The 25,271-nt window shown below is 50.9% G+C and overlaps 1 protein-coding gene across 5 annotated transcripts in view; it reads right to left on the bottom strand.

The window, feature by feature from the left end:
• Positions 1–24,243, bottom strand: part of rnf216 (ring finger protein 216) — a 54,340-nt gene extending 30,097 nt beyond the window's left edge. For 4 of the 5 annotated variants that reach the window (XM_090197929.1, XM_090197930.1, XM_090197932.1 and 1 more), the window contains exons 1-9: positions 22,401–24,243; positions 20,553–20,691; positions 19,982–20,115; positions 12,649–14,154; positions 12,077–12,153; positions 11,468–11,573; positions 9,378–9,539; positions 5,407–5,515; positions 2,660–2,796 (exon numbers count right to left, since the gene is read on the bottom strand). In XM_090197929.1, the coding sequence (XP_090054055.1) occupies positions 2,660–2,796; positions 5,407–5,515; positions 9,378–9,539; positions 11,468–11,573; positions 12,077–12,153; positions 12,649–14,154; positions 19,982–20,115; positions 20,553–20,619 (2,298 nt within the window). In that variant the 5' untranslated portion in view covers positions 20,620–20,691; positions 22,401–24,243. Of the gene's footprint in view, positions 1–2,659; positions 2,797–5,406; positions 5,516–9,377; positions 9,540–11,467; positions 11,574–11,810; positions 12,154–12,648; positions 14,155–19,981; positions 20,116–20,552; positions 20,692–22,400 lie in introns of those variants that run through there. The other variant, XM_090197933.1, reaches the window with a different exon arrangement.
• Between the last annotated feature and the right edge of the window lie 1,028 nt (positions 24,244–25,271).

Here is a 25,271-nt window from a genome sequence, read left to right as displayed (position 1 = left end):
TAACAGACCCCTCATCAGATATATAACAGACCCCTCATCAGATATATAACAGACCCCTCATCAGTTATATAACAGACCCTGACCCCTCATCAGATATATAACAGCCCTCATCAGATATATAACAGACCCCTCATCAGATATATAACAGACCCTGACCCCTCATCAGATATATAACAGACCCCTCATCAGTTATATAACAGACCCCTCATCAGTTATATAACAGACCCCTCATCAGATATATAACAGACCCCTCATCAGATATATAACAGACCCCTCATCAGATATATAACAGACCCCTCATCAGATATATAACAGACCCCTCATCAGATATATAACAGACCCTGACCCCTCATCAGATATATAACACACCCCTCATCAGTTATATAACAGACCCCTCATCAGATATATAACAGACCCCTCATCAGATATATAACAGACCCCTCATCAGATATATAACAGACCCCTCATCAGTTATATAACAGACCCCTCATCAGATATATAACAGACCCTGACCCCTCATCAGATATATAACAGACCCCTCATCAGATATATAACAGACCCCTCATCAGATATATAACAGACCCCTCATCAGATATATAGCAGACCCCTCATCAGATATATAACAGACCCCTCATCAGTTATATAACAGACCCCTCATCAGATATATAACAGACCCCTCATCAGATATATAACAGACCCCTCATCAGTTATATAACAGACCCCTCATCAGATATATAACAGACCCCTCATCAGATATATAACAGACCCCTCATCAGATATATAACAGACCCTGACCCCTCATCAGATATATAACAGACCCCTCATCAGATATATAACAGACCCCTCATCAGATATATAACAGACCCTGACCCCTCATCAGATATATAACAGACCCCTCATCAGTTATATAACAGACCCCTCAGATATATAACAGACCCCTCATCAGATATATAACAGACCCCTCATCAGATATATAACAGACTATATATAACAGACCCCTCATCAGATATATAACAGTGAGAGTGTGTGTGTGTACAGTGAGAGTGAGTGTGTGTGTTCAGTGAGAGTGTGTGTACCTCAGCATGCTCCTTGGCTTTCTGCTGATAGAAGGTGATCTCCCTCTGCAGCGAGGGGTCCAGAGTGAGTGTGTGTGTTCAGTGAGAGTGTGTGTACCTCAGCATGCTCCTTGGCTTTCTGCTGATAGAAGCTGATCTCCCTCTGCAGCGAGGGGTCCAGAGTGAGTGTGTGTGTTCAGTGAGAGTGTGTGTACCTCAGCATGCTCCTTGGCTTTCTGCTGATAGAAGCTGATCTCCCTCTGCAGCGAGGGGTCCAGAGTGAGTGTGTGTGTTCAGTGAGAGTGTGTGTACCTCAGCATGCTCCTTGGCTTTCTGCTGATAGAAGCTGATCTCCCTCTGCAGCGAGGGGTCCAGAGTGAGTGTGTGTGTTCAGTGAGAGTGTGTGTACCTCAGCATGCTCCTTGGCTTTCTGCTGATAGAAGCTGATCTCCCTCTGCAGCGAGGGGTCCAGAGTGAGTGTGTGTGTTCAGTGAGAGTGTGTGTACCTCAGCATGCTCCTTGGCTTTCTGCTGATAGAAGCTGATCTCCCTCTGCAGCGAGGGGTCCAGAGTGAGTGTGTGTGTTCAGTGAGAGTGTGTGTACCTCAGCATGCTCCTTGGCTTTCTGCTGATAGAAGCTGATCTCCCTCTGCAGCGAGGGGTCCAGAGTGAGTGTGTGTGTACAGTGAGAGTGTGTGTACCTCAGCATGCTCCTTGGCTTTCTGCTGATAGAAGCTGATCTCCCTCTGCAGCGAGGGGTCCAGAGTGAGTGTGTGTGTTCAGTGAGAGTGTGTGTACCTCAGCATGCTCCTTGGCTTTCTGCTGATAGAAGCTGATCTCCCTCTGCAGCGAGGGGTCCAGAGTGAGTGTGTGTGTTCAGTGAGAGTGTGTGTGTACAGTGAGAGTGAGTGTGTGTGTTCAGTGAGAGTGTGTGTGTGTTTGTTCAGTGAGAGTGTGTGTGTACAGTGTGAGTGAGTGTGTGTGTTCAGTGAGAGTGTGTGTACCTCAGCATGCTCCTTGGCTTTCTGCTGATAGAAGCTGATCTCCCTCTGCAGCGAGGGGTCCAGAGTGAGTGTGTGTGTTCAGTGAGAGTGTGTGTGTACAGTGAGAGTGTGTGTACCTCAGCATGCTCCTTGGCTTTCTGCTGATAGAAGCTGATCTCCCTCTGCAGCGAGGGGTCCAGAGTGAGTGTGTGTGTTCAGTGAGAGTGTGTGTACCTCAGCATGCTCCTTGGCTTTCTGCTGATAGAAGCTGATCTCCCTCTGCAGCGAGGGGTCCAGAGTGAGTGTGTGTGTTCAGTGAGAGTGTGTGTACCTCAGCATGCTCCTTGGCTTTCTGCTGATAGAAGCTGATCTCCCTCTGCAGCGAGGGGTCCAGAGTGAGTGTGTGTGTTCAGTGAGAGTGTGTGTACCTCAGCATGCTCCTTGGCTTTCTGCTGATAGAAGCTGATCTCCCTCTGCAGCGAGGGGTCCAGAGTGAGTGTGTGTGTTCAGTGAGAGTGTGTGTACCTCAGCATGCTCCTTGGCTTTCTGCTGATAGAAGCTGATCTCCCTCTGCAGTGAGGGGTCCAGAGTGAGTGTGTGTGTTCAGTGAGAGTGTGTGTACCTCAGCATGCTCCTTGGCTTTCTGCTGATAGAAGCTGATCTCCCTCTGCAGCGAGGGGTCCAGAGCCGCTCCGTACGTCCTGCAGCCGCGCCGGTTCTTCTCCAGGAAGTACATCCTCCTCTCCAACTTCACCGAACCTGAAGGAAGGAGAGAGATACAGGGTTAGGGGTCAACTGGACCTGATAGAGAGAGATACAGGGTTAACTGGACCTGATAGAGAGAGATACAGGGTCAACTGGACCTGATAGAGAGAGATACAGGGTTAGGGGTCAACTGGACCTGATAGAGAGAGATACAGGGTTAACTGGACCTGATAGAGAGAGATACAGGGTTATGGGTCAACTGGACCTGATAGAGAGAGATACAGGGTTAGGGGTTAACTGGACCTGATAGAGAGAGATACAGGGTCAACTGGACCTGATAGAGAGAGATACAGGGTTAACTGGACCTGATCGAGAGAGATACAGGGTTAGGGGTCAACTGGACCTGATAGAGAGAGATACAGGGTCAACTGGACCTGATAGAGAGAGATACAGGGTCAACTGGACCTGATAGAGAGAGATACAGGGTTAGGGGTCAACTGGACCTGAAAGAGAGAGATACAGGGTCAACTGGACCTGATAGAGAGAGATACAGGGTTAGGGGTCAACTGGACCTGATAGAGAGAGATACAGGGTTAGGGGTCAACTGGACCTGAGAGAGAGAGATACAGGGTTAGGGGTCAACTGGACCTGAGAGAGAGAGATACAGGGTTAGGGGTTAACTGGACCTGATAGAGAGAGATACAGGGTTAGGGGTCAACTGGACCTGATAGAGAGAGATACAGGGTTAGGGGTCAACTGGACCTGATAGAGAGAGATACAGGGTTAGGGGTTAACTGGACCTGATAGAGAGAGATACAGGGTCAACTGGACCTGATAGAGAGAGATACAGGGTTAGGGGTCAACTGGACCTGATAGAGAGATATACAGGGTTAACTAGACCTGATAGAGAGAGATACAGGGTTAGGGGTCAACTGGACCTGAGAGAGAGAGATACAGGGTTAGGGGTTAACTGGACCTGAGAGAGAGAGATACAGGGTTAGGGGTTAACTGGACCTGATAGAGAGAGATACAGGGTTAGGGGTCAACTGGACCTGATAGAGAGAGATACAGGGTTAACTGGACCTGATAGAGACAGATACAGGGTCAACTGGACCTGATAGAGACAGATACAGGGTTAGGGGTTAACTGGACCTGATAGAGAGAGATACAGGGTTATGGGTTAACTGGACCTGATAGAGAGAGATACAGGGTTAACTGGACCTGATAGAGAGAGATACAGGGTTAGGGGTTAACTGGACCTGATAGAGAGAGATACAGGGTCAACTGGACCTGATAGAGACAGATACAGGGTTAGGGGTCAACTGGACCTGATAGAGAGAGATACGGGGTTAGGGGTTAACTGGACCTGATAGAGAGAGATACAGGGTTAGGGGTCAACTGGACCTGATAGAGAGAGATACAGGGTCAACTGGACCTGATAGAGAGAGATACAGGGTTAGGGGTCAACTGGACCTGATAGAGAGAGATACAGGGTGAACTGGACCTGATAGAGAGAGATACAGGGTTAACTAGACCTGATAGAGAGAGATACAGGGTTAGGGGTCAACTGGACCTGATAGAGAGATATACAGGGTTAACTAGACCTGATAGAGAGAGATACAGGGTTAGGGGTCAACTGGACCTGATAGAGAGAGATACAGGGTTAGGGGTCAACTGGACCTGATAGAGAGAGATACAGGGTTAGGGGTCAACTGGACCTGATAGAGAGAGATACAGGGTTAGGGGTTAGTGTGTAGTGTTCAGTGTGTAGTGTGCAGGGTGTAGTGTGTAGTGTGCAGGGTGTAGTGTGCAGGGTGTAGGGTGTAGTGTGTAGTGTGCAGGGTGTAGTGTGTAGTGTGTAGTGTGCAGGGTGTAGTGTGCAGGGTGTAGTGTGTAGTGTGTAGTGTGTAGGGTGTAGTGTGTAGGGGTTAGGGTGTAGGGTGTAGGGGTTAGGGTGTAGGGTGTAATTCACCATGCTGATACTTGAAGTCTATATAGCAGCATTCTGCAGTCTGTAGGGGTTAGGGTGTAGTGTGTAGGGTGTAGGGGTTAGGGTGTAGTGTGTAGGGGTTAGGGTGTAGTGTGTAGGGTGTAGGGGTTAGGGTGTAGGGGTTAGGGTGTAGTGTGTAGGGTGTAGGGGTTAGGGTGTAGGGGTTAGGGTGTAGGGGTTAGGGTGTAGTGTGTAATTCACCGTGTTGATACTTGAAGTCTATATAGCAGCGTTCTGCAGTCTGTAGGGGTTAGGGTGTAGGGTGTAGTGTGTAGGGTGTAGTGTGTAGGGGTTAGGGTGTAGGGTGTAGTGTGTAGGGTGTAGGGGTTAGGGTGTAGTGTGTAATTCACCATGCTGATACTTGAAGTCTATATAGCAGCGTTCTGCAGTCTGTAGGGGTTAGGGTGTAGTGTGTAGGGTGTAGGGGTTAGGGTGTAGGGTGTAGTGTGTAGGGTGTAGGGTGTAGTGTGTAGGGGTTAGGGTGTAGTGTGTAGGGGTTAGGGTGTAGGGTGTAGGGGTTAGGGTGTAGGGGTTAGGGTGTAGGGGTTAGGGTGTAGGGGTTAGGGTGTAGGGGTTAGGGTGTAGTGTGTAGGGGTTAGGGTGTAGTGTGTAGGGTGTAGGGGTTAGGGTGTAGTGTGTAGGGTGTAGGGGTTAGGGTGTAGTGTGTAATTCACCGTGTTGATACTTGAAGTCTATATAGCAGCGTTCTGCAGTCTGTCTCCTGCGTCGTCTCTTCTCTAACGACTCAGAGTCTTGAAACTGCTTCACTGCTTCACATAAGGCCTGAAACACACAGAGAGAGACACGCCGAGTGAGGCCTGAAACACACAGAGAGAGACACGCCAGGTGAGGCCTGAAACACACAGAGAGACACGCCAGGTGAGGCCTGAAACACAGAGAGAGAGACACGCCGAGTGAGGCCTGAAACACACAGAGAGACACGCCAGGTGAGGCCTGAAACACAGAGAGAGAGACACGCCAGGTGAGGCCTGAAACACACAGAGAGACACGCCAGGTGAGGCCTGAAACACACAGAGAGAGACACGCCAGGTGAGGCCTGAAACACACAGAGAGACACGCCAGGTGAGGCCTGAAACACAGAGAGAGAGACACGCCGAGTGAGGCCTGAAACACACAGAGAGACACGCCAGGTGAGGCCTGAAACACAGAGAGAGAGACACGCCAGGTGAGGCCTGAAACACACAGAGAGACACGCCAGGTGAGGCCTGAAACACAGAGAGAGAGACACGCCAGGTGAGGCCTGAAACACAGAGAGAGAGACACGCCAGGTGAGGCCTGAAACACACAGAGAGAGACACGCCAGGTGAGGCCTGAAACACACAGAGAGACACGCCAGGTGAGGCCTGAAACACACAGAGAGAGACACGCCAGGTGAGGCCTGAAACACAGAGAGAGAGACACGCCAGGTGAGGCCTGAAACACACACAGAGAGACACGCCAGGTGAGGCCTGAAACACAGAGAGAGAGACACGCCAGGTGAGGCCTGAAACACAGAGAGAGAGACACGCCAGGTGAGGCCTGAAACACACAGAGAGAGACACGCCAGGTGAGGCCTGAAACACACAGAGAGACACGCCAGGTGAGGCCTGAAACACACAGAGAGAGACACGCCAGGTGAGGCCTGAAACACACAGAGAGAGATGCCGAGTGAGGCCTGAAACACAGAGAGAGAGACGCCGAGTGAGGCCTGAAACACAGAGAGAGAGACACGCCGAGTGAGGCCTGAAACACAGAGAGAGAGACACGCCGAGTGAGGCCTGAAACACACAGAGAGAGATGCCGAGTGAGGCCTGAAACACAGAGAGAGACACGCCAGGTGAGGCCTGAAACACAGAGAGAGAGACACGCCAGGTGAGGCCTGAAACACAGAGAGAGAGACACGCCAGGTGAGGCCTGAAACACACAGAGAGACACGCCAGGTGAGGCCTGAAACACACAGAGAGACACGCCAGGTGAGGCCTGAAACACACAGAGAGAGACACGCCAGGTGAGGCCTGAAACACACAGAGAGAGACACGCCAGGTGAGGCCTGAAACACACAGAGAGAGACACGCCAGGTGAGGCCTGAAACACACAGAGAGAGATGCCGAGTGAGGCCTGAAACACAGAGAGAGAGACGCCGAGTGAGGCCTGAAACACAGAGAGAGAGACACGCCGAGTGAGGCCTGAAACACAGAGAGAGAGACACGCCGAGTGAGGCCTGAAACACACAGAGAGAGATGCCGAGTGAGGCCTGAAACACACAGAGAGAGACACGCCAGGTGAGGCCTGAAACACACAGAGAGACACGCCGAGTGAGGCCTGAAACACACAGAGAGAGAGACTCGCCGAGTGAGGCCTGAAACACACAGAGAGAGAGACACGCCAGGTGAGGCCTGAAACACACAGAGAGAGACGCCGAGTGAGGCCTGAAACACAAAGAGAGAGACACGCCAGGTGAGGCCTGAAACACAGAGAGACAGACACGCCAGGTGAGGCCTGAAACACAGAGAGAGACACGCCAGGTGAGGCCTGAAACACACAGAGAGAGACGCCGAGTGAGGCCTGAAACACACAGAGAGAGAGACACGCCAGGTGAGGCCTGAAACACACAGAGAGACACGCGAGTGAGGCCTGAAACACACAGAGAGAGAGACACGCCGAGTGAGGCCTGAAACACACAGAGAGAGAGACACGCCGAGTGAGGCCTGAAACACACAGAGAGAGAGACACGCCAGGTGAGGCCTGAAACACACAGAGAGAGACGCCGAGTAAGGCCTGAAACACACAGAGAGACGGCGAGTGAGGCCTGAAACACACAGAGAGACACGCCGAGTGAGGCCTGAAACACAGAGAGACACGCCGAGTGAGACCTGAAACACACAGAGAGATACGCCGAGTGAGACCTGAAACACACAGAGAGACACGCCGAGTGAGACCTGAAACACACAGAGAGAGACACGCCGAGTAAGGCCTGAAACACACAGAGAGACACGCAGAGTGAGGCCTGAAACACACAGAGAGAGACACGCCGAGTAAGGCCTGAAACACACAGAGAGACACGCCAGGTGAGGCCTGAAACACAGAGAGAGAGACACGCCGAGTGAGGCCTGAAACACACAGAGAGACACGCCAGGTGAGGCCTGAAACACAGAGAGAGAGACACGCCAGGTGAGGCCTGAAACACACAGAGAGACACGCCAGGTGAGGCCTGAAACACAGAGAGAGAGACACGCCAGGTGAGGCCTGAAACACAGAGAGAGAGACACGCCAGGTGAGGCCTGAAACACACAGAGAGAGACACGCCAGGTGAGGCCTGAAACACACAGAGAGACACGCCAGGTGAGGCCTGAAACACACAGAGAGACACGCCAGGTGAGGCCTGAAACACAGAGAGAGAGACACGCCAGGTGAGGCCTGAAACACACAGAGAGAGACACGCCAGGTGAGGCCTGAAACACACAGAGAGAGACACGCCGAGTGAGACCTGAAACACACAGAGAGAGACACGCCGAGTAAGGCCTGAAACACACAGAGAGACACGCCGAGTGAGGCCTGAAACACACAGAGAGAGACACGCCGAGTAAGGCCTGAAACACACAGAGACACGCCGAGTGAGACCTGAAACACACAGAGAGACACGCCGAGTAAGGCCTGAAACACACAGAGAGACACGCTGAGTGAGGCCTGAAACACACAGAGAGACACGCCGAGTGAGGCCTGAAACACACAGAGAGAGACACGCCGAGTGAGGCCTGAAACACACAGAGAGAGACACGCCGAGTGAGGCCTGAAACACACAGAGAGACACGCCGAGTGAGGCCTGAAACACACAGAGAGACACGCCGAGTGAAGCCTGAAACACACAGAGAGACACGCCGAGTGAGGCCTGAAACACACAGAGAGACACGCCGAGTAAGGCCTGAAACACACAGAGAGACACGCCGAGTAAGGCCTGAAACACACAGAGAGACACGCCGAGTGAGGCCTGAAACACACAGAGAGAGACACGCCGAGTGAGGCCTGAAACACACAGAGAGACACGCCGAGTGAGGCCTGAAACACACAGAGAGACACGCCGAGTGAGGCCTGAAACACACAGAGAGACACGCCGAGTGAGGCCTGAAACACACAGAGAGAGACACGCCGAGTGAGGCCTGAAACACACAGAGAGACACGCCGAGTGAGGCCTGAAACACACAGAGAGACACGCCGAGTGAGGCCTGAAACACACAGAGAGACACGCCGAGTGAGGCCTGAAACACACAGAGAGACACGCCGAGTGAGGCCTGAAACACACAGAGAGAGACACGCCGAGTGAGGCCTGAAACACACAGAGAGACACGCCGAGTGAGGCCTGAAACACACAGAGAGACACGCCGAGTGAGGCCTGAAACACACAGAGAGACACGCCGAGTAAGGCCTGAAACACACAGAGAGACACGCCGAGTGAGGCCTGAAACACACAGAGAGACACGCCGAGTAAGGCCTGAAACACACAGAGAGACACGCCGAGTGAGGCCTGAAACACACAGAGAGACACGCCGAGTGAGGCCTGAAACACACAGAGAGACGCCAGGTGAGGCCTGAAACACACAGAGAGACGCCAGGTGAGGCCTGAAACACACAGAGACGCCGAGTGTACCTTGCGTGTGATTGCGTAGTGCCCCTTCATGGCGTTGAGGCTCCATTTGATGTCCTGACAGGAAATCATCCTGAAGTCTCCCATCAAGAGGTCAGCTGCCTGCATCGCCGCCTCAGCACCCACCTGACCTAACGACCCGTAGTCAAACAGGTCCTCTGCAGACTACAGAGAGAGAGAGAGAGAGAGAGGTCAGCTGCGTGCATCGCCGCCTCAGCACCCACCTGACCTAACGACCCGTAGTCAAACAGGTCCTCTGCAGACTACAGAGAGAGAGAGAGAGAGAGAGAGACAGGGCTAACACTAGGGACAGGGGCGTTTAGAGAGAGACAGGACTAACACTAGGGACAGGGGCGTTTAGAGAGAGACAGGACTAACACTAGGGATGGGGGCGTTTAGAGAGACAGGACTAACACTAGGGACAGGGGCGTTTAGAGAGACAGGACTAACACTAGGGATGGGGGGCGTTTAGAGAGACAGGACTAACACTAGGGACAGGGGCGTTTAGAGAGAGACAGGACTAACACTAGGGATGGGGGCGTTTAGAGAGACAGGACTAACACTAGGGATGGGGGCGTTTAGAGAGAGACAGGACTAACATTAGGGACAGGGGCGTTTAGAGAGAGACAGGACTAACACTAGGGACAGGGGCGTTTAGAGAGACAGGACTAACACTAGGGATGGGGGGGCGTTTAGAGAGACAGGACTAACACTAGGGATGGGGGCGTTTAGAGAGACAGGACTAACACTAGGGATGGGGGCGTTTAGAGAGACAGGACTAACACTAGGGATGGGGGCGTTTAGAGAGACAGGACTAACACTAGGGACAGGGGCGTTTAGAGAGACAGGACTAACACTAGGGATGGGGGGCGTTTAGAGAGACAGGACTAACACTAGGGATGGGGGGGCGTTTAGAGAGACAGGACTAACACTAGGGATGGGGGCGTTTAGAGAGACAGGACTAACACTAGGGATGGGGGCGTTTAGAGAGACAGGACTAACACTAGGGATGGGGGCGTTTAGAGAGACAGGACTAACACTAGGGACAGGGGCGTTTAGAGAGACAGGACTAACACTAGGGATGGGGGGCGTTTAGAGAGACAGGACTAACACTAGGGATGGGGGGCGTTTAGAGAGACAGGACTAACACTAGGGATGGGGGGCGTTTAGAGAGACAGGACTAACACTAGGGATGAGGGCGTTTAGAGAGACCGGACTAACACTAGGGACAGGGGCGTTTAGAGAGACAGGACTAACACTAGGGATGGGGGGCGTTTAGAGAGACAGGACTAACACTAGGGACAGGGGCGTTTAGAGAGACAGGACTAACACTAGGGATGGGGGGCGTTTAGAGAGACAGGACTAACACTAGGGATGGGGGCGTTTAGAGAGACAGGACTAACACTAGGGATGGGGGTCGTTTAGAGAGACAGGACTAACACTAGGGACAGGGGCGTTTAGAGAGACAGGACTAACACTAGGGATGGGGGCGTTTAGAGAGACAGGACTAACACTAGGGACAGGGGCGTTTAGAGAGACAGGACTAACACTAGGGATGGGGGGCGTTTAGAGAGACAGGACTAACACTAGGGATGGTTCTGGGTTCGAGTCCAGGCTCTGTCGCAGCCGGCCGCGACCAGGAAGACACAAGTGGCCCAGAGGTCTAAGACACGGCATGGCAGCGCTAGCTGTGCCACTAGAGATTCTGGGTTCGAGTCCAGGCTCTGTCGCAGCCGGCCGCGACCAGGAAGACACAATTGGCCCAGCGTCGTCCGGGTTAGGGGAGGGTTTGGCAAGAAGGGATGCTCTCTAGCGACTCCTGTGGCGTGCATCGCCAGGTGTTCGGTGTTTCCTTCCGGGTTTAAACGCGCATTGTGTCCTTGGCTGGCTAGTGTTTCGGAGGAAGCACGGTTCTCGACCGTCGCCTCTCCCGAGTCCGTACGGGAGTTGCAGCGATGAGACAAGACTGTAACTACCAATTCAAAAATAGGAATACTCACACAAAGTATTGTAATATTAATGTCTGTAGGGATACTAAATAACCCGAGGCCCATCCCTAGCTAACACACAGGGTTCACACACGTCCCCCCTACCTGTGAGTTGTCGTTGCAGGGTTCCAGTAGCATGCTGCTCTGAGCCGCGGAGGCTGAACTCTCTCTCTGAGGGAAGGCTGGGTTCTCCAGCAACATGTTACAGATACTGGACACAGACACTCACAGGTTAAATACAGTGACACAGACATCAGAGAGTTACAGAATGCTGGTACACAGAGAGAGAGAGAAAACTAAATAGCAGGAGTTTTATATTTTAGTCATTTAGCTCTGATCTAGAACAAGGTGAGACAACCACATTTCACAGTCATAGAGATAGTTGTAGTTCTAACAGATTGGGGTCTTTCAGGTCAGTGGTAGTCATGGAGATAGTTGTAGTTCTTACACATTGAGGTCTTTCAGGTCAGTGGTAGTCATGGAGATAGTTGTAGTTCTTACACATTGAGGTCTTTCAGGTCAATGGTAGTCATGGAGATAGTTGTAGTTCTTACACATTGAGGTATTTCAGGTCAGTGGTAGTCATGGAGATAGTTGTAGTTCTAACAGATTGGGGACTTTCAGGTCAGTGGTAGTCATGGAGATAGTTGTAGTTCTAACAGATTGAGATTCTTTCAGGTCAGTGGTAGTCATGGAGATAGTTGTAGTTCTTACACATTGAGGTCTTTCAGGTCATTGGTCTGGATCAGTTCTGCTACATAGTTCTCCTGGACATCAGGAAACAGATCCACCTGGAGAGGAGAGGAGTTATAGACATACTAGATGTATGACTAGACATACTAGACCCTCACCATTAGAAGTGAGGGTCGCTACCCATGAGAGGTGAGGGTCGCTACCCATTAGAAGTGAGGGTCGCTACCCATTAGAAGTGAGGGTCGCTACCCATGAGAAGTGAGGGTCACTACCCATGAGAAGTGAGGGTCACCACCCATTAGAAGTGAGGGTCGCTACCCATGAGAAGTGAGGGTCACTACCCATGAGAAGTGAGGGTCGCTACCCATGAGAAGTGAGGGTCGCTACCCATGAGAAGTGAGGGTCGCTACCCATGAGAAGTGAGGGTCACCACCCATTAGAAGTGAGGGTCGCTACCCATGAGAAGTGAGGGTCCCTACCCATTAGAAGTGAGGGTAACTACCCATTAGAAGTGAGGGGTACTACCCATTAGAAGTGAGGGGTACTACCCATTAGAAGTGAGGGTCACTACCAGTCGTGTCTGTACGACTCACCACTCCTCTGACCAGTGCTCTGACGTGGGGCTGCAGCTGAGGTGTCTCTGGTCCCCGGACTTCCTGTTGGTCTGAGGGACCTGCCCTCTCCTCCGCTGTCCTGGGGACGACTGGGACGACAGGGGCTGGGACCATGGGGTTAGGGTTCAGGGGAACAGCGAGAGCTGGGATGGGGAGGGGAGGTTGAGCGGCCGGCCGGTTGACCACAACTACCACCTGTGGCCCCAGGGACAGAGGGCGGTCGTGTGTCAGCAGCGGGGCTCCGGACTGGGGGTTAAGGCCCCCAAGAGTCTGGCTGCCCAGGGTGATGCGATGGCCGGTCTCTGGGGGGCCCAGACGCTCGGGGGCAGCAGCTATCAGCACGGCGGGGGCAGGGACGCCACAGGGGCCCGCAGGACACCGCTGGGGAGCAGGCACGGGCTGGGGGGCGACCTGGGGAACAGGTTGGGGATGAAGGGATCTGGGTTGTTGGATCTGGAAGGCATGGGTTAGGAGGAGAGCCTGGGGGGGCAGGGGGGGCCGAGGCTGGTTGAGGGGTCCAGGGTGGAGCTGCTGTAGGGGGGATCGGGGCCGGGCTTGGGGCTGAGGAGGTGCAGGGGGCTGAACCTGAGGGAGCAAAACTAACTTGACCTCCTGCAAGACAGGCCTGGTGAAGGGTTGATGTCTGGTCTGGGTTGAGGTGGATGGGGCGGATGTGTCTCCGTCTCTGTACTGTGAGGTGGATGGGGCGGAGGTGTCTCCGTCTCTGTACTGTGAGGTGGATGGGGCGGAGGTGTCTCTGTACTGTGAGGTGGATGGGGCGGAGGTGTCTCTGTACTGTGAGGTGGATGGGGCGGAGGCGTCTCGGTCTTTGTACTGTGAGGTGGATGGGGCGGAGGTGTCTCGGTCTCTGTACTGTGAGGTGGATGGGGCGGAGGCGTCTCGGTCTCTGTACTGTGAGGTGGATGGGGCGGAGGCGTCTCGGTCTCTGTACTGTGAGGTGGATGGGGCGGAGGTGTCTCTGTACTGTGAGGTGGATGGGGCGGAGGCGTCTCGGTCTCTGTACTGTGAGGTGGATGGGGCGGAGGCGTCTCGGTCTCTGTACTGTGAGGTGGATGGGGCGGAGGTGTCTCTGTACTGTGAGGTGGATGGGGCGGAGGTGTCTCGGTCTCTGTACTGTGAGGTGGATGGGGCGGAGGCGTCTCGGTCTCTGTACTGTGAGGTGGATGGGGCTGAGGCGTCTCGGTCTCTGTACTGTGAGGTGGATGGGGCGGAGGCGTCTCGGTCTCTGTACTGTGAAGTGGATGGGGCGGAGGTGTCTCTGTACTGTGAAGTGGATGGGGCGGAGGTGTCTCTGTACTGTGAGGTGGATGGGGCGGAGGTTTCTCTGTACTGTGAGGTGGGTGGAAGGGGTGCAGTCCGATGACCGTCAACCTCTTTTAGCTCTATGATTGGTCCATCGCCTTCAGAGGCCACACCCCACAGTGCTGCTGGACGAATCACACGTCGCCGGGCAGGATTCAGGGACTGGAGAGAGAGAGGAGGGGAGAGAGAAAGAGAGGAGGGGAGAGAGAGAAAGAGAGGAGGGGAGAGAGAAAAGGGGAGGGAGAATGGGAGGAGGGGAGAGAGAAAGAGAGGAGAGGGAGGGGAGAGATAGAGAAAGAGGGAGGGAGGAGAACGAGAAAAAGAGCGAAAGGAGGGGAGAGAGAGAGAAAGAGGGGAGGAGAGCGAGAAAAAGAGAGAGAGAGGAGGGGGGCGAGAGGAGGGGAGCGAGAGAAAGAGAGAGAGAGAGAGGACAGGTGGTTAGGACAGACACACAGTGTTAAGAGACAAGACACGGGTCACCTAGTCAGCTCCAAACCTATCCCAAGTCAGGGGTTAGAGGTCAAGGTTGGGATGCTAACCATTAACCGGTCAGGCGCTGAAAATGCATTTGACTGGTCATGTTCATTTGCATAATTTTGGTGCCATGTGTATTTTTAGTTAGTAGACACGAACAGAAAAATGTCTTCCAGCTTCATATTGATTAACAAGAGGAGGAGACTCCCAGCTTCATATTGATTAACAAGAGGAGGAGGAGACTCCCAGCTTCCTATTGATTAACAAGAGGAGGAGACTCCCAGCTTCCTATTGATTAACAAGAGGAGGAGGAGACTCCCAGCTTCCTATTGATTAACAAGAGGAGGAGACTCCCAGCTTCCTATTGATTAACAAGAGGAGGAGACTCCCAGCTTCATATTGATTAACAAGAGGAGCCTCCCAGCTTCATATTGATTAACAAGAGGAGGAGGAGCCTCCCAGCTTCATATTGATTAACAAGAGGAGCCTCCCAGCTTCATATTGATTAACAAGAGGAGGAGGAGACTCCCAGCTTCATATTGATTAACAAGAGGAGGAGACTCCCAGCTTCCTATTGATTAACAAGAGGAGGAGACTCCCAGCTTCCTATTGATTAACAAGGAGGAGGAGGAGACTCCCAGCTTCATATTGATTAACAAGAGGAGGAGACTCCCAGCTTCATATTGATTAACAAGAGGAGGAGCCTCCCAGCTTCATATTGATTAACAAGAGGAGGAGCCTCCCAGCTTCATATTGATTAACAAGAGGAGGAGCCTCCCTGCTTCATATTGATTAACAAGAGGAGGAGCCTCCCAGCTTCATATTGATTAACAAGAGGAGCCTCCCAGCTTCATATTGATTAACAAGAGGAGGAGGAGCCGCCCAGCTTCATATTGATTAACAAGAGGAGGAGCCTCCCAGCTTCATATTGATTAACCAGAGGAGGAGCCTCCCAGCTTCATATTGATTAACAAGAGGAGGAGACTCCCAGCTTCCTATTGATTAACAAGAGGAGGAGACTCCCAGCTTCCTATTGATTAACAAGAGGAGGCTCCCAGCTCGATATTGATTAACAAGAGGAGGATCCCAGCTCGATATTGATTAACAAGAGGAGCCTCCCAGCTTCATATTGATAAACAAGAGGAGCCTCCCAGCTTCATATTGATAAACAAGAGGAGCCTCCCAGCTTCATATTGATTAACAAGGGAAGCCTCCCAGCTTCATATTGATTAACAAGGGAAGCCTCCCAGCTTCATATTGATTAACAAGGGAAGCCTCCCAGCTTCATATTGATTAACAAGGGAAGCCTCCCAGCTTCATATTGATTAACAAGGGAAGCCTCCCAGCTTCATATTGATTAACAAGGGAAGCCTCCCTGCTTCATAGCTATATTGTAAATTAAGTTTAACAGGGGCTAGTTCGTTACAGTATGTTCAATAATACTGTAGCTTTTCAGCTGTGGGACGATTGGCTTGCACTGTTGCCTCTTTCAATTAGGCTCTAACATAAGCTAACGTAACCGTTAGTAACCGGTTAATGAGGGTCGAATCGTCGGCAGGAAAATTGACCAACACTTGCATCCCTAGTTAAAAATCAGGGGTTAGATGAAGTATTTAGAGGTCAGGGGTTAAAGGTTACCAGTAGTATGCTATTATCATCATCATCATCATCTGGCTGGTCAGACACCAGGACAGGCTGAGAGGTCAGAGGTTACGTCTAGTATGCTGACATCATCATCATCTGGCTGGTCAGACACCAGGACAGGGTGAGAGGTCAGGGGTTAAAGATTACCTCTAGTATGCTAACATCATCTGGCTGGTCAGACACCAGCACAGGGTGAGAGGTCAGGGGTTAAAGGTTACCTCTAGTATGCTAACATCATCTGGCTGGTCAGACACCAGGACAGGGTGAGAGGTCAGGGGTTAAAGATTACCTCTAGTATGCTAACATCATCTGGCTGGTCAGACACCAGGACAGGCTGAGAGGTCAGGGGTTAAAGGTTACCTCTAGTATGCTAACATCATCTGTCTGGTCAGACACCAGGACAGGCTGAGAGGTCAGGGGTTAAAGATTACCTCTAGTATGCTAACATCATCTGGCTGGTCAGACACCAGCACAGGGTGAGAGGTCAGAGGTTAAAGGTTACCTCTAGTATGCTAACATCATCTGGCTGGTCAGACACCAGGACAGGGTGAGAGGTCAGGGGTTAAAGGTTACCTCTAGTATGCTAACATCATCTGGCTGGTCAGACACCAGCACAGGCTGAGAGGTCAGGGGTTAAAGATTACCTCTAGTATGCTGACATCATCTGGCTGGTCAGACACCAGGACAGGGTGAGAGGTCAGGGGTTAAAGATTACCTCTAGTATGCTAACATCATCTGGCTGGTCAGACACCAGCACAGGGTGAGAGGTCAGGGGTTAAAGGTTACCTCTAGTATGCTAACATCATCTGGCTGGTCAGACACCAGCACAGGGTGAGAGGTCAGGGGTTAAAGGTTACCTCTAGTATGCTAACATCATCTGGCTGGTCAGACACCAGGACAGGGTGAGAGGTCAGGGGTTAAAGGTTACCTCTAGTATGCTAACATCATCTGGCTGGTCAGACACCAGCACAGGGTGAGATGTCAGGGGTTAAAGGTTACCTCTAGTATGCTAACATCATCTGGCTGGTCAGACACCAGCACAGGGTGAGAGGTCAGGGGTTAAAGGTTACCTCTAGTATGCTAACATCATCTGGCTGGTCAGACACCAGCACAGGGTGAGAGGTCAGGGGTTAAAGATTACCTCTAGTATGCTGACATCATCTGGCTGGTCAGACACCAGCACAGGGTGAGAGGTCAGGGGTTAAAGGTTACCTCTAGTATGCTAACATCATCTGGCTGGTCAGACACCAGCACAGGGTGAGAGGTCAGGGGTTAAAGGTTACCTCTAGTATGCTGACATCATCTGGCTGGTCAGACACCAGCACAGGGTGAGAGGTCAGGGGTTAAAGGTTACCTCTAGTATGCTAACATCATCTGGCTGGTCAGACACCAGGACAGGGTGAGAGGTCAGGGGTTAAAGATTACCTCTAGTATGCTAACATCATCTGGCTGGTCAGACACCAGGACAGGCTGAGAGGTCAGGGGTTAAAGATTACCTCTAGTATGCTAACATCATCTGGCTGGTCAGACACCAGGACAGGGTGAGAGGTCAGGGGTTAAAGATTACCTCTAGTATGCTGACATCATCTGGCTGGTCAGACACCAGGACAGGCTGAGAGGTCAGGGGTTAAAGATTACCTCTAGTATGCTAACATCATCTGGCTGGTCAGACACCAGCACAGGGTGAGAGGTCAGGGGTTAAAGATTACCTCTAGTATGCTAACATCATCTGGCTGGTCAGACACCAGGACAGGCTGAGAGGTCAGGGGTTAAAGGTTACCTCTAGTATGCTAACATCATCTGGCTGGTCAGACACCAGCACAGGCTGAGAGGTTTATCACAGTGCCATCCGTTTTGTCACTAAAGCACCTTATACCACCCACCACTGCGACTTGTATGCTCTAGTCGGCTGGCCCTCGCTACATATTCGTCGCCAGACCCACTGGCTCCAGGTCATCTACAAGTCCATGCTAGGTAAAGCTCCGCCTTATCTCAGTTCACTGGTCACGATGGCAACACCCATCCGTAGCACGCGCTCCAGCAGGTGTATCTCACTGATCATCCCTAAAGCCAACACCTCATTTGGCCGCCTTTCGTTCCAGTTCTCTGCTGCCTGTGATTGGAACGAATTGCAAAAATCGCTGAAGTTGGAGACTTTTATCTCCCTCACCAACTTCAAACATCTGCTATCTGAGCAGCTAACCGATCGCTGCAGCTGTACATAGTCTATCGGTAAATAGCCCACCCAATTTACCTACCTCATCCCCATACTGTTTATATTTATTTATTTTTCTGCTCTTTTGCACACCAATATCTCTATCTCTACCTTTACATAACCATCTGATCATTTATCACGCCAGTGTTAATCTGCATAATTGTAATTATTTGCCTACCTTCTCATGCCTTTTGCACACAATGTATATATAGACTCCCCTTTTTTCTACTGTGTTATTGACTTGTTAATTGTTTACTCCATGTGTAACTCTGTGTTGTCTGTTCACACTGCTATGCCTTATCTTGGCCAGGTCGCAGTTGCAAATGAGAACTTGTTCTCAACTGGCCTACCTGGTTAAATAAAGGTGAAATAAAAATAAAATAAAAAAAATAAAAAAGGTCAGGGGTTAAAGGTTACCTCTAGTATGCTAACATCATCTGGCTGGTCAGACACCAGGACAGGATGAGAGGTCAGGGGTTAAAGATTACCTCTAGTATGCTAACATCATCTGGCTGGTCAGACACCAGCACAGGGTGAGAGGTCAGGGGTTAAAGGTTACCTCTAGTATGCTAACATCATCTGGCTGGTCAGACACCAGGACAGGCTGAGAGGTCAGGGGTTAAAGATTACCTCTAGTATGCTAACATCATCTGGCTGGTCAGACACCAGCACAGGGTGAGAGGTCAGGGGTTAAAGGTTACCTCTAGTATGCTAACATCATCTGGCTGGTCAGACACCAGCACAGGGTGAGAGGTCAGGGGTTAAAGATTACCTCTAGTATGCTAACATCATCTGGCTGGTCAGACACCAGGACAGGCTGAGAGGTCAGGGGTTAAAGATTACCTCTAGTATGCTAACATCATCTGGCTGGTCAGACACCAGGACAGGCTGAGAGGTCAGGGGTTAAAGATTACCTCTAGTATGCTAACATCATCTGGCTGGTCAGACACCAGGACAGGGTGAGAGGTCAGGGGTTAAAGGTTACCTCTAGTATGCTAACATCATCTGGCTGGTCAGACACCAGCACAGGGTGAGAGGTCAGGGGTTAAAGATTACCTCTAGTATGCTAACATCATCTGGCTGGTCAGACACCAGGACAGGCTGAGAGGTCAGGGGTTAAAGATTACCTCTAGTATGCTAACATCATCTGGCTGGTCAGACACCAGGACAGGGTGAGAGGTCAGGGGTTAAAGGTTACCTCTAGTATGCTAACATCATCTGGCTGGTCAGACACCAGGACAGGGTGAGAGGTCAGGGGTTAAAGGTTACCTCTAGTATGCTAACATCATCTGGCTGGTCAGACACCAGCACAGGGTGAGAGGTCAGGGGTTAAAGGTTACCTCTAGTATGCTGACATCATCATCATCGTCAGGTTTGTCAGAAACCAGGACAGGGTGAGAGGTCAGGGGTTAAAGGTTACCTCTAGTATGCTGACATCATCATCATCGTCAGGTTTGTCAGAAACCAGGACAGGGTGAGAGGTCAGGGGTTAAAGGTTACCTCTAGTATGCTGACATCATCATTGTCAGGTTTGTCAGAAACCAGGACAGGGTGAGAGGTCAGGGGTTTAAAGGTTACCTCTAGTATGCTGACATCATCATTGTCAGGTTTGTCAGAAACCAGGACAGGGTGAGAGGTCAGGGGTTTAAAGGTTACCTCTAGTATGCTGACATCATCATCATCGTCAGGTTTGTCAGAAACCAGGACAGGACTGTTGGGGTCCAGAGGAACCGGCTCCTCGTCAGAGTCATCTGATATGGTGATGAAGTTCCTCCTGCGTGCCCGACGACCTACACACACACACACACACACACACACACACACACACACACACACTTATCTGTAGCCTGTGTATGCTCTTGCCTTGGCTTCAGAACCCCCCCCCCCCTGCTTGTGCTGTACCTCGGCTTCAGAACCCCCCCCCCCCTGCTTGTGCTGTACCTCGGCTTCAGAACCCCCCCCCCCCTGCTTGTGCTGTACCTCGGCTTCAGAACCCCCCCCCCCCCCCCCCCCCTGCTTGTGCTGTACCTCGGCTTCAGAACCCCCCCCCCCCTGCTTGTGCTGTACCTCGGCTTCAGAACCCCCCCCCCCCCTGCTTGTGCTGTACCTCGGCTTCAGAACCCCCCCCCCCCCCCTGCTTGTGCTGTACCTCGGCTTCAGAACCCCCCCTCCACTTGTGCTGTACCTCGGCTTCAGAACCCCCCCCCCCCTCCTGCTTGTGCTGTACCTTGGCTGCGGTGGATGTTGAAGCTGGCCAGGACGATAACGTCATCGTCGTCAGGTCTGTCCGCCATAGTCAATCACACTGCCTGAGTGACACGCTGCTCACAGACACACACTGACCAACAACACTCGACACCATCCCCCTACACACACACACACACACACACACACACACACACACACACACACACACACACAGTTAATACCCTGTACTGTTCTGACAAACAGGACCCATTATATACCCCAACACCACCCCAACACACACAGTTAATACCCTGTACTGTTCTGACAGAAAGGACCCATTATATACCCCAACACCACCCCAACACACACAGTTAATACCCTGTACTGTTCTGACAAACAGGACCCATTATATACCCCAACACCACCCCAACACACACAGTTAATACCCTGTACTGTTCTGACAGAAAGGACCCATTATATACCCCAACACCACCCCAACACACACAGTTAATACCCTGTACTGTTCTGACAAACAGGACCCATTATATACCCCAACACCACCCCAACACACACAGTTAATACCCTGTACTGTTCTGACAGACAGGACCCATTATATACCCCAACACCACCCCAGCACACACAGTTAATACCCTGTACTGTTCTGACAGACAGGACCCATTATATACCCCAACACACACAGTTAATACCCTGTACTGTTCTGACAGACAGGACCCATTATAAACCCCAACACCACCCCAACACACACAGTTAATACCCTGTACTGTTCTGACAGACAGGACCCATTATATACCCCAACACCACCCCAACACACACAGTTAATACCCTGTACTGTTCTGACAAACAGGACCCATTATATACCCAAACACACACAGTTAATACCCTGTACTGTTCTGACAGACAGGACCCATTATATACCCAAACACACACAGTTAATACCCTGTACTGTTCTGACAGACAGGACCCATTATATACCCAAACACACACGGCAGAGATGTCAAGGTGCAGGACAAGTGTATATAGAGAAGCGGTTAACTCGATAGCTACTGCAGTCAACTCCAAGCCTAACAGTAACTTAGCGGATGGGGTTGTTTGGTTGCTGAACTTGGGCTGTCGTTAGCTAACGTTAGTATTTTGGGGGGGTCGACAAAACTTTGAACTCGATTCTAAAACTTTTTTGTAGCCAACTTAGGTAGCTGACGATAGTTGAAAAATGAGGAATGTAGTTAGTTAACGTTAGATAAGGGTGTGTTTGTATGACTTAACGTTACCTAACTAGTAAGTTAGCCTGAAACTTGGACTCCAGCTAACTTGCAAAACAAGTTCAACAGGAGAAAGTTGTCAGTCTCCAGCTGGAAGTTTATCAAAAAGCCCAACTAGTTAACGACCCAACTAGTTAACTACATCAACTTGAACTAACTAACTAACGTTAGTACTAACGTTACTAGGTAAGTTAGTTAACATTTAGTACCACATACGTATCTTTGATTACACCTGTAACGTTAGAGACAGCTAGCTAGCAAGCTAACTAACTACTGTTATAGGTTAGTTACTAACGTTAGTCAACTATATAGTACTGTACTAGTTAACTATTAGTTAGTTACTAGCGTTAGTCAACTATATAGTACAGTACTAGTTAACTATTAGTTAGTTACTAACGTTAGTCAACTATATAGTACTGTACTAGTTAACTATTAGTTAGTTACTAACGTTAGTCAACTATATAGTACTGTACTAGTTAACGTTAGCAAACAGAAGTAAGGTTAAAGAAACATCAATGACAAACATGGTCTTTAAAAACATAGTTAGTTAATAAAATAAGACAAGAAAAACACATTTTTTCTATATGCTGTTGAGGTTGTCGCTTTACCTGAGTGTTCACTGGCGGAGTTGGCTGTGATTTCTCATGTTTACTTGCACTTTCTGTTCAGTTCGGTATCTGTTTGGGCTAACCTAGCTAGCCTAGCTAGCTTAACGACAGACCAATAATCGCTACCCGTTTATACTTCGAATGACCTACTTATTAACCAGCTATATATCTAATAAGCTAGCTATGTAATAATTAACAAAACGCTAAATATAGGTCGTTCAATCTCATAACTCGGATGTTATTGAATGTCCCAAACAACAACAAAAAAAAGATTCAAATATTTGGCTAACAAACGAACATAACCGGAAATCGAAAACAACCTACCACTAAATCAAGACTGGCAACGTCACATTCACGGACATCAGCGCAGCAGTCTGGGGGATGTAGTTCTATCAGATCTTTTGTTTTTGTTTTTGTAGTTTAGTCAATTATTAAAGAGATTAGCCGATGTTCGAGAATATCAAAACCGTAATATATCATGGGTGAATTGTAACTGATTGATCTACAAATATTAAGGAGTAGTTATTTTAAGATGCAAGGTGATTTGTTGATCAGGTCTGCCGCCTGCACTTGTCTGCTGCAATGTCGAACTAGCTCAATGGGCTCTCTCCTCTGCCCAGACGTTGCTGAAGCATGGATGTCCAGGTACCAGTATGTCCTGGTAGGAGCTGTGGTACCAGGATGTCCTGGTAGGAGCTGTGGTACCAGGATGTCCTGGTAGGAGCTGTGGTACCAGGATGTCCTGGTAGGAGCTGTGGTACCAGTATGTCCTGGTAGGAGCTGTGGTACCAGTATGTCCTGGTAGGAGCTGTGGTACCAGTATGTCCTGGTAGGAGCTGTGGTACCAGTATCTCCTGGTAGGAGCTGTGGTACCAGTATGTCCTGGTAGGAGCTGTGGTACCAGTATGTCCTGGAAGGAGCTGTGGTACCAGTATGTCCTGGTAGGAGCTGTGGTACCAGTGTGTCCTGGTAGGAGCTGTGGTACCAGGATGTCCTGGTAGGAGCTGTGGTACCAGTATGTCCTAGTAGGAGCTGTGGTACCAGTATGTCCAGGTACCAGTCTGTCCTGGTAGGAGCTGTGGTACCAGTATGTCCTGGTAGGAGCTGTGGTACCAGTATGTCCTAGTAGGAGCTGTGGTACCAGGATGTCCTGGTAGGAGTATGTACTGGTACCAGTATGTCCTGGTAGGAGCTGTGGTACCAGGATGTCCTGGTAGGAGCTGTGGTACCAGTATGTCCTAGTAGGAGCTGTGGTACCAGTATCTCCTGGTAGGAGCTGTGGTACCAGTATGTCCTGGTAGGAGCTGTGGTACCAGGATGTCCTGGTAGGAGCTGTGGTACCAGTATGTCCTGGTAGGAGCTGTGGTACCAGGATGTCCTGGTAGGAGCTGTGGTACCAGTATGTCCTGGTAGGAGCTGTGGTACCAGTATGTCCTGGTAGGAGCTGTGGTACCAGTATGTCCAGGTAGGAGCTGTGGTACCAGGATGTCCTGGTAGGAGCTGTGGTACCAGGATGTCCTGGTAGGAGCTGTGGTACCAGGATGTACTGGTAGGAGCTGTGGTGCCAGTATGTCCTGGTAGGAGCTGTGGTACCAGTATGTCCTGGTAGGAGATGTGGTACCAGTATGTCCTGGTAGGAGCTGTGGTACCAGGATGTCCTGGTAGGAGTATGTCCTGGTAGGAGTATGTCCTGGTAGGAGCTGTGGTACCAGGATGTCCTGGTAGGAGTATGGCCTGGTACCAGTATGTCCTGGTAGGAGCTGTGGTACCAGTATGTCCTGGTAGGAGCTGTGGTACCAGTATGTCCTGGTAGGAGCTGTGGTACCAGGATGTCCTGGTAGGAGCCCCCTTCTGGACAGTATTAACAGTGGTCCTAGAACAGAGCCCTGTGGCACCTCCTTCTGGACAGTATTAACAGTGGTCCTAGAACAGAGCCCTGTGGCACCCCCTTCTGGACAGTATTAACAGTGGTCCTAGAACAGAGCCCTGTGGCACCCCCTTCTGGACAGTATTAACAGTGGTCCTAGAACAGAGCCCTGTGGCACCCTCTTCTGGACAGTATTAACAGTGGTCCTAGAACAGAGCCCTGTGGCAACCCCTTCTGGACAGTATTAACAGTGGTCCTAGAACAGAGCCCTGTGGCACCCTCTCCTGGACAGTATTAACAGTGGTCCTAGAACAGAGCCCTGTGGCACCCCCTTCTGGACAGTATTAACAGTGGTCCTAGAACAGAGCCCTGTGGCACCCTCTTCTGGACAGTATTAACAGTGGTCCTAGAACAGAGCCCCGTGGCACCCTCTTCTGGACAGTATTAACAGTGGTCCTAGAACAGAGCCCTGTGGCACCCCCTTCTGGACAGTATTAACAGTGGTCCTAGAACAGAGCCCTGTGGCACCCTCTTCTGGACAGTATTAACAGTGGTCCTAGAACAGAGCCCCGTGGCACCCTCTTCTGGACAGTATTAACAGTGGTCCTAGAACAGAGCCCTGTGGAACCCCCTTCTGGACAGTATTAACAGTGGTCCTAGAACAGAGCCCTGTGGAACCCCCTTCTGGACAGTATACAACAGTGGTCCTAGAACAGAGCCCTGTAGCACCCCCTTCTGGACAGAATTAACAGTGGTCCAAGAACAGAGCCCTGTGGCACCCCCTTCTGGACAGTATACAACAGTGGTCCTAGAACAGAGCCCTGTGGCACCCCCTTTTGGACAGTATTAACAGTGGTCCTAGAACAGAGCCCTGTGGCACCCCCTTCTGGACAGTATTAACAGTGGTCCTAGAACAGAGCCCTGTGGCACCCTCTTCTGCACAGTATTAACAGTGGTCCTAGAACAGAGCCCTGTGGCACCCCCTTCTGGACAGTATTAACAGT

This window comes from Oncorhynchus mykiss, chromosome 13 (assembly GCF_057628025.1).
Source record: "Oncorhynchus mykiss isolate SJ-2025 chromosome 13, ASM5762802v1, whole genome shotgun sequence".
NCBI lineage: Eukaryota > Metazoa > Chordata > Actinopteri > Salmoniformes > Salmonidae > Oncorhynchus > Oncorhynchus mykiss.
This window is presented reverse-complemented; position numbering and strand designations above follow the sequence as displayed.